The following is a 16,468-nucleotide window of genomic DNA, read 5'->3' on the forward strand; positions in this document are numbered from 1 at the left end:
GTATGCACCCTCTCCCTCGGGTGTGTGCCCTCTCCTTTTCTCTCACATGTGCACACACTTTCTCACACTCTAAGTGAGAGAGTATGACATACTTTCGCTTTTGGGAGATGATGTGTGTGCACAGGCATGTATGTGAATGTGGGAGCATGTTGGCATGTGAGTGCATGCCAATGTGTGAGCACACATTGGAGTGCAGGCAAGTCTGATTGTATGTGAACTGACTGTATGGATGCAAGTCTGTGAGAGTGAGAATGCACATGTAAATGTGTGCATGTGAGTGCACACATAAGCATGCATATTCATAATCACTCACAGGTATTCTAGTGCACACACTAGCATGCATGCCTGCATGCACCTATACTCTCATGCGCATATGAGTGTGCATACACATTCAAGCACATACAAACACATTGTCACTTCTGCTCTCTTATATTCATTCTATCTCTCACTCATTCTCACCCTATTGCTCTCCCACACTCTCTTGCCCTACCACTCTCTCGCTTTCCTGTTTGTTCTCTCACTCGCACACTCTTGTTTGTTCCTCTCTCCCTCTCTCATACACCTACTCACCTTCACTTGCTCACTCCTCTCTTTGTCTCACTCTCCCTGTCACTCATTCCTCTCTCTCTCACAGTCTTCCCAGTTGTCTCACTTTCTTCTCTCTCTCTCCTTTGCTGCTTCACTTGCTTGCTCCTTTCTCTGCTTTGCTTTCTTACTCTTGCTTGCTTACTCTCTCTCTCTCTCTCTCTCTCTCTCTCTCTCTTGCTGTCTCACTCACTCTCAGTTCCTTTGTCTGTCTGTCTCTTCTCTCTTGTTCCCTGTTTCCCTCCCTTGCTGTCTTGTTCTTCCCATTCCTCTCCCTCCCCCTTCTTAAAATTTACATCTACCAGATTCCCCACCAACATTTTACTGGTCTGAGTTTAGCTATTAAATTTGACATTTGCTCAAGAAGTTATACTGTGGGATTGAGCTTTAAACCTTGTTATGTTTGAGAGGCAAACTTCATAACACAGAGGTGCCTGCAGCTAATTTACACACCATTTAAAAAAAAATTTCTTTTTACTTGTTTCAGTCATTTGACTGCAGCCATGCCGGAGCATGACCTTGAAAGGTTCTTTTGAACAATTCGACCTCAGAGCTTATTTTTAAGACTAGTACTTATTTTATCAGTCTATTTTGCTGAATTGCTATGTTACAGGGATGTAAACACACCAACACCAGTTGTCAAGTGGTGATGGGAGAACAAACACAGATACAAAGACACATGCACACAGACACACACAAACACAGAAATAAATATACACACTACGGGCTTCTTTTAGTTTCCATTTGCCAGATCCACTTATCCGGCTTTGATTAGTGTAAGCTTAATTCACCCATACAGAGTGCTAGCAGACGTTTATAGGTTTGTGCTCTAGTTGCTTACAGTTTCAGTTTACTGTTTTGGTGTAATGACTCAAAATTATTAAAGGTGAAGTATTTTAATTATTATATCTGATCTCTTTAACATTTTGTAATTCCTTGCTAATTGATTTTACTTTATTTTTATTTTGCAGTATTCTGTCCTAATCCAGGATCATTGACAAATGGTAAAATATTTAAAAAAGGACATTTAGGAAATTTTGTGTTTAAACCATATATTGTTACTATACGACACGGTGACCGGTTAATGTATGAATGTGAACGTGGCTATGAATTACTTGGTCCAACTGGTGCCACCTGCGTTGATGGCCAATGGAGCCCTGAAGATAGGCCCTTATGCAAACAAAGCTCCCATCCAGCTTTGCAAAAGCTATGGAAGCCCATCGAAGAGGGTCCTTTGAATTATTAAGCCAGATCTGGATTGGAAATTATCACAGAGAGATGCCACATATTATGGAATGGAAACAGGAAAAATTATTTAAAACAAAAATCCATGCTTAGAATGGTGTAGAAACTAAACACATGTAGATAAAGAAATGTACCTTCACATACCATGTCTACCAAGAAGGAGTTAGAAAAGCTGCTCACACAAAACATCATTGAAGGTTTGTTGTGAGCAATGTTTTGGGCCTGGCAAAAAGATTAAGTCACATAATCATATTACTAATATTCTTTGTCTTAATCATATTCTGAACAGTTTTGCAATGGCTGCTTTGTTATGATACAAAGTTGAACAAGGAATTGAAGATTATTTTGCGGTTATAATTGAAATAAAAAAAAAAATATGAGAGTAGACATTACACTCTAAAGTTGGTTTAACAGATAAAAATGAAAAAAATTAAAAACAAGAAAATTCTCTAAAGAAAGACTGGGATGAGAGTTTCTCAAAAAAAAAAAAAAAAAACTAGAAATGGTCTCTAAGATAAAAGTGGCTGAATTTGGTATAGATTTTTTTTTTTTAATGGATTGAAGTTTATTTTATCCAAAATATATATGTGACAAGAATGTTGTAGAATGAAGTTAACTATGGAATATTCAAAAGAATATATTGACAGAAATAAAATGGGTTCTTCCAGAAACGATCCTGTGAAGAAGAGCACAACGAAGATGAACCAATTTTTTTATTAAAAAGATTTACATAGAGAAAGTCAAGCAAAAGAAATGAAACAAAAATTATACAAGAACGCTTGCATGATTCGATATTTGTACGAAATCAATATTTCCTGGTTAAAAGATTTCCAAAGAACTACAAAACATACTGTATTCTTGTGGATGAGATGAAAATCATTGATGTTCTTCTAAAAAAAGAATAAGGATTATGTCAAGGGTGAATAGAACCTAACCACATGTCTTTGGCATCGAATGGTTTGTTCTTTGGTAGAATATACCAGCTCCGTGAAAATTTGGGACTTCAGAAATGTTGAGAAAATCATCTGAAACTGAAACCCACACCCAAACGTTAGAGCTTGCCAAAATGAAAAGAGAATATGGACAAATACGGAAAAAAAAATACATATATATATATATACATATATGTATATATATATATATACATACATTGACTGCAAAATTAATAAAGACATGTGGCCATAATTAATATAAGAAATGGAAGAATCAAAGACAAACGAAATAAACACTCACCTGGAGTTGTCCAAATATCCATTTCTGAACAAAAATAATATCAATCAATAGAAATGCATTTTTTATGCATCAGTGTGTATGCATGTGCATGTGTGTGTGTGCATGTATGTGTGTGTATATACATGTATAACACTTATGTAAATATACACATATGTGTATATATGTCTATGTGTATATTATATACATATGTAACGTTTAAATATACTTGTATGAGTGAGTATATATATATATATATATATGTATGTATATATACATATATATATGTACATATATATATTTACATACACACATACATGAACTGTGTGTCTGCATTAATACACACACATTCACATACACACATATATGCATAAGACTACATTTACATGTATTGTTATCCTACACAGACAAACACTGTATGTTATTTTTTTTTCCTGTCATGCCATTTATATTATTAAAATCATTACACTAACTTCTTACATATAATAACACATATATGTAAACATATTGTTAACCCATACACATCACTATTATTTTAACTCTACAAGTAATGACTCACTATATCTACCCCCACCACATATGTTTGCACTTAAAGAAATAAGCGGCTAAACGCATGCACACACACACACACACACACATTGCATACATACACATATATATATATTTACATATACATGTGTATGTCATATATATGTATATATATGTGTGTGGGTATATATATATATGTATGTGTGGGTACATACATATATATATATATATATGTATGTATACATATAGACATACATATATATATGCACACACATACACACGTTTATAGCAACAGATGGGAGGAAAAATACTCAATACATGATGTAGAGTATAAGTATTCAGTTGAATCACACACACATGCCCTACACAAAGCAAAACTAATTGTGTGTGCATGCACGTACACACACACAAACATATTCTATATAATGGATCATATAAATGAACAGTAGTCAAGTTATTAAACGGATTCTACTTGATTTATTATTATAGCAGAAACACTAATGATATTGTTGATTTAGAGAGTCGTTGTGTCTATATATATATGTATATATATGTGTGTGTGTGTGTGTGTGTGTAGAAATATAAACTTTTGTACACATTTATGGATATATACATATGTATATTATATATAAATATATGTGTGTGTATGTATTACCCACATTATGGAAGCATTGCATTCCTGAAAATATTAATAAAACAAAATTTCATAATGTTAATTTTGTCTCCCATTAACTTCCATATTACAGAATTCCACATTATGGTAACGTTTTCAGGCACATGGCTTTTCCATAATGTGTGAACTGCTTGAGCATGTATGTGTGTGTATGTGTATATATATATAAATACACATGCATGTGTGTATATGTGTATTCATGTGTTTGCGTATATACATATGTATATAAAGATATGTTTGTATGCATGTATACAAGTATGTATATGTGTACATGTATATATACACACACATAAGGTAAGAAGAGTGAGAGTGAGAACATGGGAGAACTAAATTTTCATATATACATTGACAGACACACACATGCATATGTGTGTGTGTGTGTATTAGCAATCATAAAATATAGATGCATGTATATGTCCGTATATATTTTGGCATATTCAAACGCACACGCAATATATACCTGACTGTTTCAAAGAAATGAATTATTTGGTAAGATTATAATAGAGCTGGTAATTGAGAAATACAAATATGGGTAAATTATATACACACCTTATTTGTGTGTGTATATATATGTAAGAATATATATGTATATGTAGTTTTGTGAGTGTGTGGGCATAGGAATGTGCTTGTATGCTTATATGCATACACATACATATATAGATATATATATATATACATATATATACATAGATATTTCTATGTATAGACATATACATATATATGTATATATTTACACACACACACATATATACACAAATATATGCAAATATATATAGACAGACATATACACCCACACGTGTGAATTTGTTCAGATATGTCTATATGAATGTGTGCATGTGTATGTATACACATACACACACATTGTCATGTGTGTATATTTACATTAATAATCATATCTCTAAATATACAAACAACAATTACTATGTACATAAAAAAAATATAGCCAGACAAATCCACACACACATTCACATACGCAGACACGCACACACATGCATAGACTGTGTGTAAGACAGACAACAATCCTATGCTGTCCGTGCAAAAGGTTTGTCCATTAACTAACTGGTGTCCAAGCACTGTACATCTTTTTTTTTTAAATATTTCATTAGCCTTTATATTTCTTTCTAATTTTCCCTGTCGCTCTTCTCCTCACACCACTACTGTCTTATTGACACATCCTATCGACCTTGCCCCGTTATTTCATTTTCTCAGTTTGTGTGATAGCTAACAAAAACCTGAAAGAGATAGAGACAGACACACTGGATTGTTATTTGGGTGTGGCGGGGTGGGCGGACACATAGTGTTAATCATATCCCTTCTTTTTCAATTTAAACCTGGAAGTGATGGCGAAAGTTATTGTATCATTGTATGGATCAACTTGCTGATGCTGCTTAAGCTGGGTACATGACATGGATGAAGATAGATTCAGAAGATACAGAGAAGAGAAGAATGAAAGAGTAGGGGTGATAAGGAAATAGGGAAAGAAATGAATTTTACATATTCATAATTATGAATGGGTATATATATACACGTGTATATATATATATATATATATATATATACACACACACACACACACATATGTGCTCACATATATTTAAATATATATTCATATATGTGTGTATGTGTTTGTGTGTGTGTATATATGCATGGATGAGTATTTACATATATATATATATATGAATATATAAATTATGTTTATACTTATATATATACATATATATGCACACACATATGGTGCATGTGCACATATGTTCTCATTCATATACATCAATACATTAACACACACATTTATACATTTGTGTACATATGTGTATGTATGTATATATATACACATACATACATGCACACACATATATGTCAATATACATGCAATTAATCACATATGTATGCATACTTACATATATATATATATACATGTGTATTGATACAGACATTTATATACATAGTTTCACATACATATATGTATATCATTGTATTTATATATATATATGCAATGTGTATGAGTGTGTGCATGTGTGTCTGTAAGCATATGCAGCAATTAAATTTTTTAACTCATTTGTTTGGGGAGTTTTTATTTTGTATTTTCTTTATTTCTTGCCAATATTTCAGTTTTTACCAGGGTATATAATGACATGTGTACCAAGGCATATATAAAAATGTTTACTTTTTCAGTTTTTTCCATTGATTTAATTTTATATTCTTAAAAATATTTTTCTCTATTAATTCAAATGTGTCTCCTTATTAAAAAAGAAATAACAGGAATATGCTAATTTTCCATTTAATTTACATAATGTTTAGAAATTATTGACTGTTTTTCAGTTCTTTTAAAATTTAAAAAAATATCTTGTGTAATATTTCAATTTAATGAATATAGAGATTTGAAAACTTATTATAATCATTATTACTATTGAAATGAAACTGATTATTATTATTTATTATTATTATTATTATTATTACTATTATTATTATTATTATCATTACTGTTACTATTATTATTATTATTATTATTATTATTATTATTACTGTTACTATTATTATTATTATTATTATTATTATTTTTATTATTATTATTTGTCATCATCCTCATATGTTTTTTCTTTATGGAAATTCTATTTTTTTTCACTTGTTTTAAAAAAATTAATTTTATAATTATATAAATAATTCCATACAAACTGCTTCTATTATATTTTTTATTTCCTATTTGATTTCAGCCATGTGTGTATGTGTGATTAATTCAAGTGTGTTGGTTGAATTGAAGTAATGAGCTAAAAAAAAAAGTGAATGAGTTGTAATTCTGTGGAGGAGACTGATATTATGAGATTGTATGACAGATTGTGTTATGTGTTGAAATGTGTATTTGCATCTGGTTGGGGTCAGGGGACGAGGGGAAGATTGACAGAATGAAATGTAAGGGAGAATACTTGCAGAAATAGCATTGGCTACTCTTCCTTCTTTCTTTTCCTCTCTATCCACTTCTCTTTGGTACCAGTAATTACACATGTTTCATGTTGCTATATATATATAAATGTATGTATGTATATATGTATGTATGTATGTATGTATATATATATATATAATATATATATATATATGTATGTATGTATGTATGTATTATATATATATATATATATATATGATTGATTGATTGATTGATTCTAGTTTCAGCTTATGAGCTGTGGCCATGCTGGGGCACCGCCATTTGGTGTTGCTACTTGGTTTCACTTCATGGAGGCTTATATATATATATATATATATATATATATATATATATATATAAAACACTTTTTATTCTGTAAACATTGATTTTCAGAATGCAAACATAATAATTCATCAAAGACAGAAGGCATTTGTGATTTAATGGTTTGGTATTTTAACACTACAATTTTTAACTGTAGCATCTTACAATGTCATACAGAGGGAGAACAAAGAGGAGGAGGAGAAAAAGAAGAAAAAGATTGAGGAGTGCAATGGATGCTCAAATATTTTATATATCAGATCTTCAGCTAAACAGCTGTATCTCACTTCACTTACCATACATGACATATTGTATCCAAGCAGGGCCCTGCACTTTGGTCATTTCATTCTACTCCAACATGAGTATAAAAAAAAGAAAAATAACATGGCTAAATATATACACTAAGTTGGCTCTTAAGGTTTATGGAATTGGGTGTGTGTATTAGCCATGGGTTTTCTGTATACAACTGTGTAACTCATCACTAATTTCTACACTACATACTTAGGCAAAAGATTTGCCATCATTTATTCCTTAAGAACTGAGAATAGCCCACTACCACACCACCACTGAACTGTTATAATAATTAATCCTTTTCATAGCATCTTAATTGTGGCACATCGATGTCTTTAATAGAGGCTACAATTTATTTGCACGTGTGTGTGTGTGTGTGAATAAAGTTATTAGAAAGCATTTTTGATTGAGCTCTCTGTTGTTTAAAATTAGTTATGACTTCACACCCATTATCTCATCATCACCATCATTTAGTGTCAGTCTCTCATGCAAGATCTGTTAAGTCAGAGAATTACTAATGCTACAACACCTGCTTTGGGAGAGTTACTTTGGCTTGATGCCTTCCTTGTGCCAATCATTTTACAGATCAGAGTGTGTTAGGTGGGTTTTTCCATGACACCGGCATTAGGTCACCTTGCAGCTAGGAAGACTAAGGGAATTAAAGTGGTTTTTACTAGAACTGAGGGAGAATAGCAGGAAGAGAGAAAGCATAATGATCTTGATGGAGGCAGATGAGCGACAATAAAAGTAAGATGAGAAGAACAACTTCATATTTGTGAGAGCATAGTAGTGGAATGAGTAACAACGTAAATGGTATTGGAAGGGAGAACAGCATGGAACCAGGGGAAGGGATTAATGTCAGAGATTATTGAAGAGAGGGACATAAGAGTGATAAGATGCATTGTGTAGGGGTGTTCAAGGCTATTCTACATTGTAAGATAAATTATGGACAGCATGTGTGGTTGAAAAGGGACAAAGGAGAGGATGAACAGACAAGGATGATAAAGAATCCTATTTCTTTAACCCTTTAACATTTAAAACAGCCATATCCAACCAAAATATTCTACTCATTTTGTGTTCAAACTGGCCATATTTAACCTCTCACACCTGCCCTACACTATCACTCTAAAAATAAACAATTACGTCATCTAAATATCAAAGTTATAAAATAAGGCATGATTAATTCAAAACAATGTGAATAAATAAGCATTTCATTTGACTGAGTCATCTGAATGCTAAAGAGTTAACAGAAAGTGAGGGATAGGGTTGTAGGGATAGGCCGGAGAGAAAGAGAGAGAGAGAGAGAGAGAGAGAGAGAGAGATGGAAGGGAATGTTGAGGGGCAGAGAAACTGTGGAAAAAGGAGAGTGAGATGGAGCAGGGGTGAGCGCAGTGAGAGTAATGAGAAAAAGAGAAGTTAGAGGGTACTGTCAAAATAGGGGGGAAAGGGGAAGAACAGTGGTTGAATGCAGAGAAAACATCCTAAATAGGGGAGAGGCTGGAGAGAGAGAGAGTGAATGATAGGAGAAAGGGGAGAAAGGCAGTGGATGAAAGTAGTCTGAGAAGGTAAGGTCTGTGGCCACCTTAGGTGTGTAAGGACTGGTAGTGAGATAAAGACAAAAGTAGATTTTGGGTGCCAACAGAGGTGACTAGAAGTATGTGTACTGGTTGGTAGAGGGTGATGCTAAAGTGTTTAGAGCAGAGGCATGGGTAGTCTAGTGCAGCCTCTTACAGCTGAGCCAATAGAAGGATGGAGTGTTTGAGTGAAGTGGATGATGAATCTGTGGTCTGCCCAGATAGTGACGGATGAAAAGAAGAACATCATATAAGGGTAAGTAAAGATACAGAGAGGAGGAAGTGCTAGGATGCAAGGACAGGAAAGGTAAACAGGTGGGTTTGGCAGGGAAAATAAATATATCTATATAACTATACATACTATGGCTTCTAAAACTACCTCATATCAAGGTATGTTTTGCAATGGGTGGATGGTTCTTCTGTAGTACCACATATCACCAGTGAGCACAGTCCTTTGTCAGCTCTTCCAGAAGATGTAACTTCCTCAAATCAGCCTTCACCATTTCCATCTCTTCCTTGGTCTCACCAGGCCTGTCTTTAATTGTGGCTACATTGCTGAGTGCAGCCCTAAAGTTTTAGAACAGACAGGAAGAAAGGGTGGATTTTCAGTAATAAGACTTTTTGATTCTTGGCTTGTTTCTCTTTGACAATTTCTGTAGCTCTAAAGAGTGGTTGTTTGGGATGTCCAAATATGCACTCCCAAAACATTCTTTTTCCCAAAACCCAAGACTTTTTCAGGTAACTAACTCACACACATAAGGTATGCATTTTCTACAAAATAATAATAATAATAATTCATGATGTATCTGAAAAGAGGACAAAAATGTTAAATAAATCATTTTAATCCAAATCCTAACTACCTCCTTTATATATATAAAATATGTACACCACTTCAAACAATCTATACATATGTGAGTGTAGAGAGAGAGAGAGAGAGATGTGTACTTATGTATGTGCTTGAAATAAGAAGAATGTGCTTGTGCATAAATATGCATGTGTATGTAAATCTATATATGTTTACATATACTTATAAAGCTTTATATACAACAAACATATGAAAACATTCAAATACTAAATTGGAGGATCAATCATTACATGTTAGTAGGAAACATGTTTGTTGACTTTTGCAAGGAAAGGTTGGCAGTGACTATGAATTTTCTGACAACTTGTTGTCTAATGATGATATGTAAGCCAACACTTGTAGAAATTATTAAATACATAAGTATATATACATGTATTATATGTGCATGTGTTCATATATGTATGTGTGTGCATGTGTGTGTGTGAATTAAGGCTACCGTTGGTTTCATGTCAACAAAATTAAGAAAATATCTTAATATCTTAACAATTTTTCAAGCTGATCTTGTTAAGACATTAAGATATTTTTTTAATTTTTTATTAACATGAAACCAACGGTAGCCTTAATTCACAAATAAAGAAACGGTATCCACCAATGTGGTGTTGAGCACTCGTTTTCATCATTTGAGATTTACGTATATATATATATATATATATATATATATATGTGCAGATGCTTCTCCATAGTTACAACCATTGGGCTGAAACATAAAAGAAATATATGTGTGTGTGTATGAGAGAGAGAGAAAGATGTATTTATATAGATATTTTAAAACTCCTGTTGACTGGAGCTTTAATTTTCACCTGACAACTCATTCACAATCAACAGAATATAAGGTGAAATTTCACATCCCAGTTTTACACACTCATACAGACACACACAGATACATACATACATACATACATACATACATACACACATACACATACAACTGTATAAGATTCATTTCTTAAACTATTCAATACAGCAATTATGTATTAAGATATGGCTGATTGGCCAATAATGAAAGAACACATAAGTTAGAATTCCATTTGAAAACAAAGAATAAGGAAAAGAAGGAAAGATTTTCAGTAGAACTTCTGTTTAGAATTTCTGATTTTGGTTGGTTGAATATCTGATAATAACAGCCACTGTGTGCAGTAGAGGTGGTGGTGGTGGTGGTGGTGGTGGTGGTGAAAGTGATAACGAGGGTGGTGATTAGTTGAATGATGAAGTATAGGAAGATGATGATGAATGATAAACTATGGTGGTGGTGGTGGAGTTAGTTGTGGTGATGTTGATGAAGAATTTGTTGCTAAAGTTTGTAATACTGCTGTTTGTGGTGATGAACAGGAAGTTGATGATGCCGCTAATGTGTAGGTTTAAGATAATGAAAAAGCTGTATACAGAGTTGGAAGCAGAAGAGGGTGGTAAGTAATTATAAGAAGAGTAACACAAAGTAGACAATAACAACAACAAACAATAACGAATTTCTAAACAGTAGGTGGACCACAATTACAACAGTTGTAGTTATAATAATGATAAGGATTTCTTATATTGGCCACAAGGCCCCCAAGACATTGAAGACTTCATCAAAAGACTAAATACAACACAAAAAGATGATGATAATAATAATAATAATAATAATAATAATAATAATAATAATAATAATAATAATAATGGTTTCTGTTTAGAGGAAAAATTAGTCAATTCCATCGTACCCAGTACTTGACTGATACTTTATCAATCTCAAAAGGATGAATGGCAAAGTTGACCTCAGCAAGATTTGAACTCTGAAATAATGATAACATTAAAATAAAATATCAAAGCTAATCTACAAAGATTGCACAATTTTTTCTTTTTTTAAAGGAATGTCACTTATGTGTTTCAGTGTGCAGGGGCCCCTCAGGTCAAAAGGTGAGATGTCTGAATTTAGCTGAATTTAATCAACCAGCCTGACCACTGAATAAAGTACCTGCCTGCCACATGAAAACTCATAATGAAAAGTGACAGATTTGAAAGGACCCCTTCGGGAATGCTGACCTTACCTTCATGATACAAGTCTTCTGCCTGATATGATTATGCCTAAGCTATGTTTATCAGACCTGAGATAACTTAATCCTGATATCATCATAGATTAGATACGTGGTGGTAGTGATGGTGGACAGATAAAATCATTAGAGCATTGCAAAACAAATAATAAAAACTCACTGTGGTATTTCTGCTGACTCTTTACATTCTGAGTTCAAATTCTGTTCAAGTCAACTTTGCCTCCCATCTTTCCTCGTCAAGTACTAGGGTCAATACTGACAAATCCTTTCTCCACAAAAATTACTGGCCTTGCAGAATAAATGAACTTAACACAACCCAAAATAACATTTCTGTAGAACTATGATTAATAAGGACACAATTTTTTTATCTTTTTCCATTTTTATTAACTCATGTATAAAGATTAAATCCCAATCTTGTATTTAATATAAATGAACCAGTTTTGAAAAACAAGAAAATTTAGCTGAAATTTCAGCACTTTTAAATGTGCCTACCTGCCTTCATTCATTTCCTCCTCTTTGTTTCTCCTTATCTTCTCCTCCAACCACTACCTAACATCGAGACATCAGGCCAGCATTTCATTTTTTTTTTGTTTTTTAATATATATTTGCCATCAAAAGGCATTCACATATCCAAACAGTTAAAAGGGACAAGCCCCATCCCTTTTGTTATTTTTCATCTTTTTTTTAATCATTAATTTATACACAAATTACTCTGACTTATAGCAATTAGGATTGTCTGTGTTTGTAAACATAGAGAAAATATCAGAGAATCTTACTATTTGGCCTTCATGAAAATAACCATTTGAGTTGAGAAATAACCTACTACAAATGTGATCACTGCATATCATTGTTATATGTTTCTTCCATGGATGTCACATGTGGAAAGGCAAAATAACTACAGCAAAATTTGATATGGCATTGGAATTTCTTTGTTTACAGCATTGTTATTGCTGTTGTTTTTGTTTTTGTTGTTGTTATCATTATTATTATTATTATTATTATTATTATTATTATTATTATTATTAGATGATGATGATAATATCTAATAGTAAATCTTTCTAATTTTGGTGCAAGGCTAGCAATTTTGAGGGAAAGTGACAAGTCAATTACATCAAACCCTCTACTTGACATTTTATTATATCAACCCTGAAAGGATGAAAGGTAAAGTCAACAGAATTTGAACTCAGAACATAAAAAAAGAAGAAATGCCACTAACCATTTTGACTGATGACCTGATGATTCTATGAGCTCACAATCTTAATTATATTGATAAAAATAGTGATGATAATAATGATAATGCAAAAAAAAAAAGCATCAGAGCTCCAGACTAGTTTTCCTTATACTATTTAATCTTGTCTTTGCCTTTTGAATTCATATCATACTGTACATCAATTTTGTCTATCTCTGAGGTTAATATAATACAAAGATTTAAACTGGGATTAGTTTAATTGACTGTACACCTTCACAACAGCATTAGGCTTTGTTCAATAGTAAAAAAAAATCGTTTTAATCAAAAAAGGAAAAAAATCATGAAGTAAGCCAGACAGAACCTTTTGTACTGTTTAGTTCTATTTCTTTAATTTTCAGAGTCCAAAATCTCATCTAACGTTAATAATTGATGCAATTAATACTTAGGGTCATTTTCTTCAGTTCTACTTGCCCTCACCATGAACCAGTATAAAAAAAAGATATTATCATGCTACTGCTAGTAGTGTTAATAGCTTAGCATTTGGCAGTAAGCAGTCACAATAGACTGGCTTCAATCCTCAGCTGAAACCAACTTAATAGTCAATCAATTTAAAATAACATGAAGATGGGATTTCCATAGTTCTCTTCCTTCCTAAGCTTGATTTTTTTAAAACCCTACTGAGATGAACTTTGCCATTTGTCCTTCTGGGATTGATAAAATAAAGCCCAGACAGGAACCAGCCAAGACTGATCGCTACCCTTCAAAATTATTGGTTGTTAGCCTCATGCCTAAATCAGGAACTTTTATCATTGTTAATGTTGCTAAGGTAATGAACTGGCAGAATCATTAGAGTGTCAGAACAAATGCCAAGCAGTTTTAATTTTCCAATTCTTGACAGTGAGTTTACATCTTGCCGTTGTTAATTTTGCCTTTCATTCCCACCCCTCTCTTGATAAAAAGCACCAGTCATATATTGGGGTCAAAATAATTGACTAGCATCCTCTTCTCAACATTTCTGACCTTGTGCCTAAATCAAAAACAATTATTATTATTATTATTATTATTATTATTATTTTGATTATTATTGTTGTTGTTGTTGTTATTACTATCCAGAGTGGGGGATTAGCAGAGTCAGAAGGGCATTATAAAAGAAAGCTTTATGAAATTTGTTCAAGCTCTTTATATTCTGAGTTCAATTCCTGTAAAGGTCAACTTTATTTTTTGTTCCTTCAGAGTCAAATCAAAATACCAGTAAAATACTGGTATCAGTTTAGTCAACTAACCTCCTACACTCAAATTTTTAAGCTTGTGCTTATGTTAGAATCATCATTATTATTATTATTATTATTATTATTATTATTATTATTATTATTATCATCATCATTACTACTACAACTGAGGGTGGAGCGTTAGCAGAATAAGTAAGGCGATGATTAAAAAGTGCCATAATTGACTCCTCTGGAGGCAATGAAATAAAGCACCAGTGATATACTGAGGTCAGTTTATTTAACTGTCTGGCCTCAAGCCTGTGTTAGAAACATTATTATTATTATTATTATTGTTATTATTCTTATTATTATTATTATTACTACTACTACTACTACTACTTCTACCACCACTACCACCACCACTATCTTGGCTTTCATTCTTTCAGATTTTGATTAATCTGAATAAGCCAAAAACTGAATGAAATTAAGCATCTCTGCTCTATTCTCCTACAAAGAAACGATCTTGGGACTAAGAAATTATCATTTGTGTAGTAGTTAGATGTGTAGAGCAAACCTGAGAAATGAATGTTTGTTGAATGCAGCCAAGAGTAAAAGACTGTCTGTTGTTTAATCTATGAAACAGATGTAAGAGCAGCAGCTGTGGTGGTGGTGGCTATTATTGATAATAGAAGGAAGAATGCATGTTGTGTGGAAAATTGATATATGATGTTAACAGAAGATAGCTAATGATATTACATGCTGAAGATCAGACCTTTAAGAAAGCAGAAACCACACAGATGAGATGACATGTGACTGAACATGTGCAAATTTCTTTAATGAGTATTCAACATAGGAAAAAAAAAAGAAAACACACACACACACACACACACACACACACACAAAACATAAAAATTACAAAAATTATGGTGATGGTGGTGGTTGTTTTTGTGGTGGGGATGGTAGTAACTGAATTGAAGATTAGTGGTGGTGGTGGTGGTAAAACAAATCAGACCATCAGTAAAGTGTTAGTTAAAGTGTTATGCAAGTATGTGCATGTGTGCAATTTGAAAGTGTGTGTGTGTGTGTGTGTGTTCATAAGAGTGAATAATTGCATTGGTGAAATTTTATGGTTTGAACTGTGTCTTCTTTTGTGAACTGTGCATGTCTATGCGTGGGGGGTGGGGCGTTTGTGTGATGGTGGTGGTGGTGGTGGTGGTGGTGGTGGTGATAGTGGATGTAGTGATGGAGGTGGGGGTCCCTGTATTTCCTGTCTTGCACCCAGCTGGCAGTTAAATTCTCCAATCAAAGGTGATAGATGACAAATGCCAAGAAATACAAAAAAATAAATAAATAAATATATAAATAAATAAATGTAAAGGGAAGAGACTAGAGAAGATTTGAAAGACATCATGAGGTCTTAATAAAAATAATACTAAAAAATAATATTGGTAAAGAAATTTGACCAAGTAACAAGGAATAAGAGATTGGATAGTGAGGAAGTGAGAGGAGAGAATGGAAGAATTAGAGAGAGAGAGAGAGAGAGAGAGAGAGAGAGAGAGAGAGAGAGAGAGAGAAAGAAAAAAGAAGGAAAGAGAGCAAGATTTGATCAACATAACCAAATATTTCACAGCCAATACTTGGCTATCAAAAAATTGAAAAAAAGCAACAATAAAGGCACAGGGCTCTCTTTTCCTTTAAGGAATACCAATATCATATCACCCATGCTCCTAAGTGCAGGAATGGTTTCTAATTTCATTTCAGAACAGATCTACAATTCGATTCTTCAGTAGAATTTTTTTAAGAGTTCATTTGATTTTTTTTTTATTTGCCAACATCTCGGGT

The 16,468-nt window shown here is 32.9% G+C and overlaps 1 protein-coding gene across 8 annotated transcripts in view; it reads left to right on the plus strand.

Annotated features, from left to right (window-relative positions):
- LOC115215824 (protein lev-9-like) overlaps window positions 1-2,932 on the plus strand; it is a 1,149,105-nt gene extending 1,146,173 nt beyond the window's left edge. For all 8 annotated transcript variants that reach the window (XM_036505906.1, XM_036505907.1, XM_036505908.1 and 5 more), the window contains one exon: window positions 1,557-2,932. In XM_036505906.1, coding sequence (XP_036361799.1) covers window positions 1,557-1,831 — 275 coding nt within the window. In that variant the 3' untranslated portion in view covers window positions 1,832-2,932. The remainder of the gene's footprint in view (window positions 1-1,556) is intronic.
- Window positions 2,933-16,468: the final 13,536 nt, after the last annotated feature.

Source organism: Octopus sinensis, linkage group LG9, assembly GCF_006345805.1.
Source record: "Octopus sinensis linkage group LG9, ASM634580v1, whole genome shotgun sequence".
NCBI classification, from domain to species: domain Eukaryota; kingdom Metazoa; phylum Mollusca; class Cephalopoda; order Octopoda; family Octopodidae; genus Octopus; species Octopus sinensis.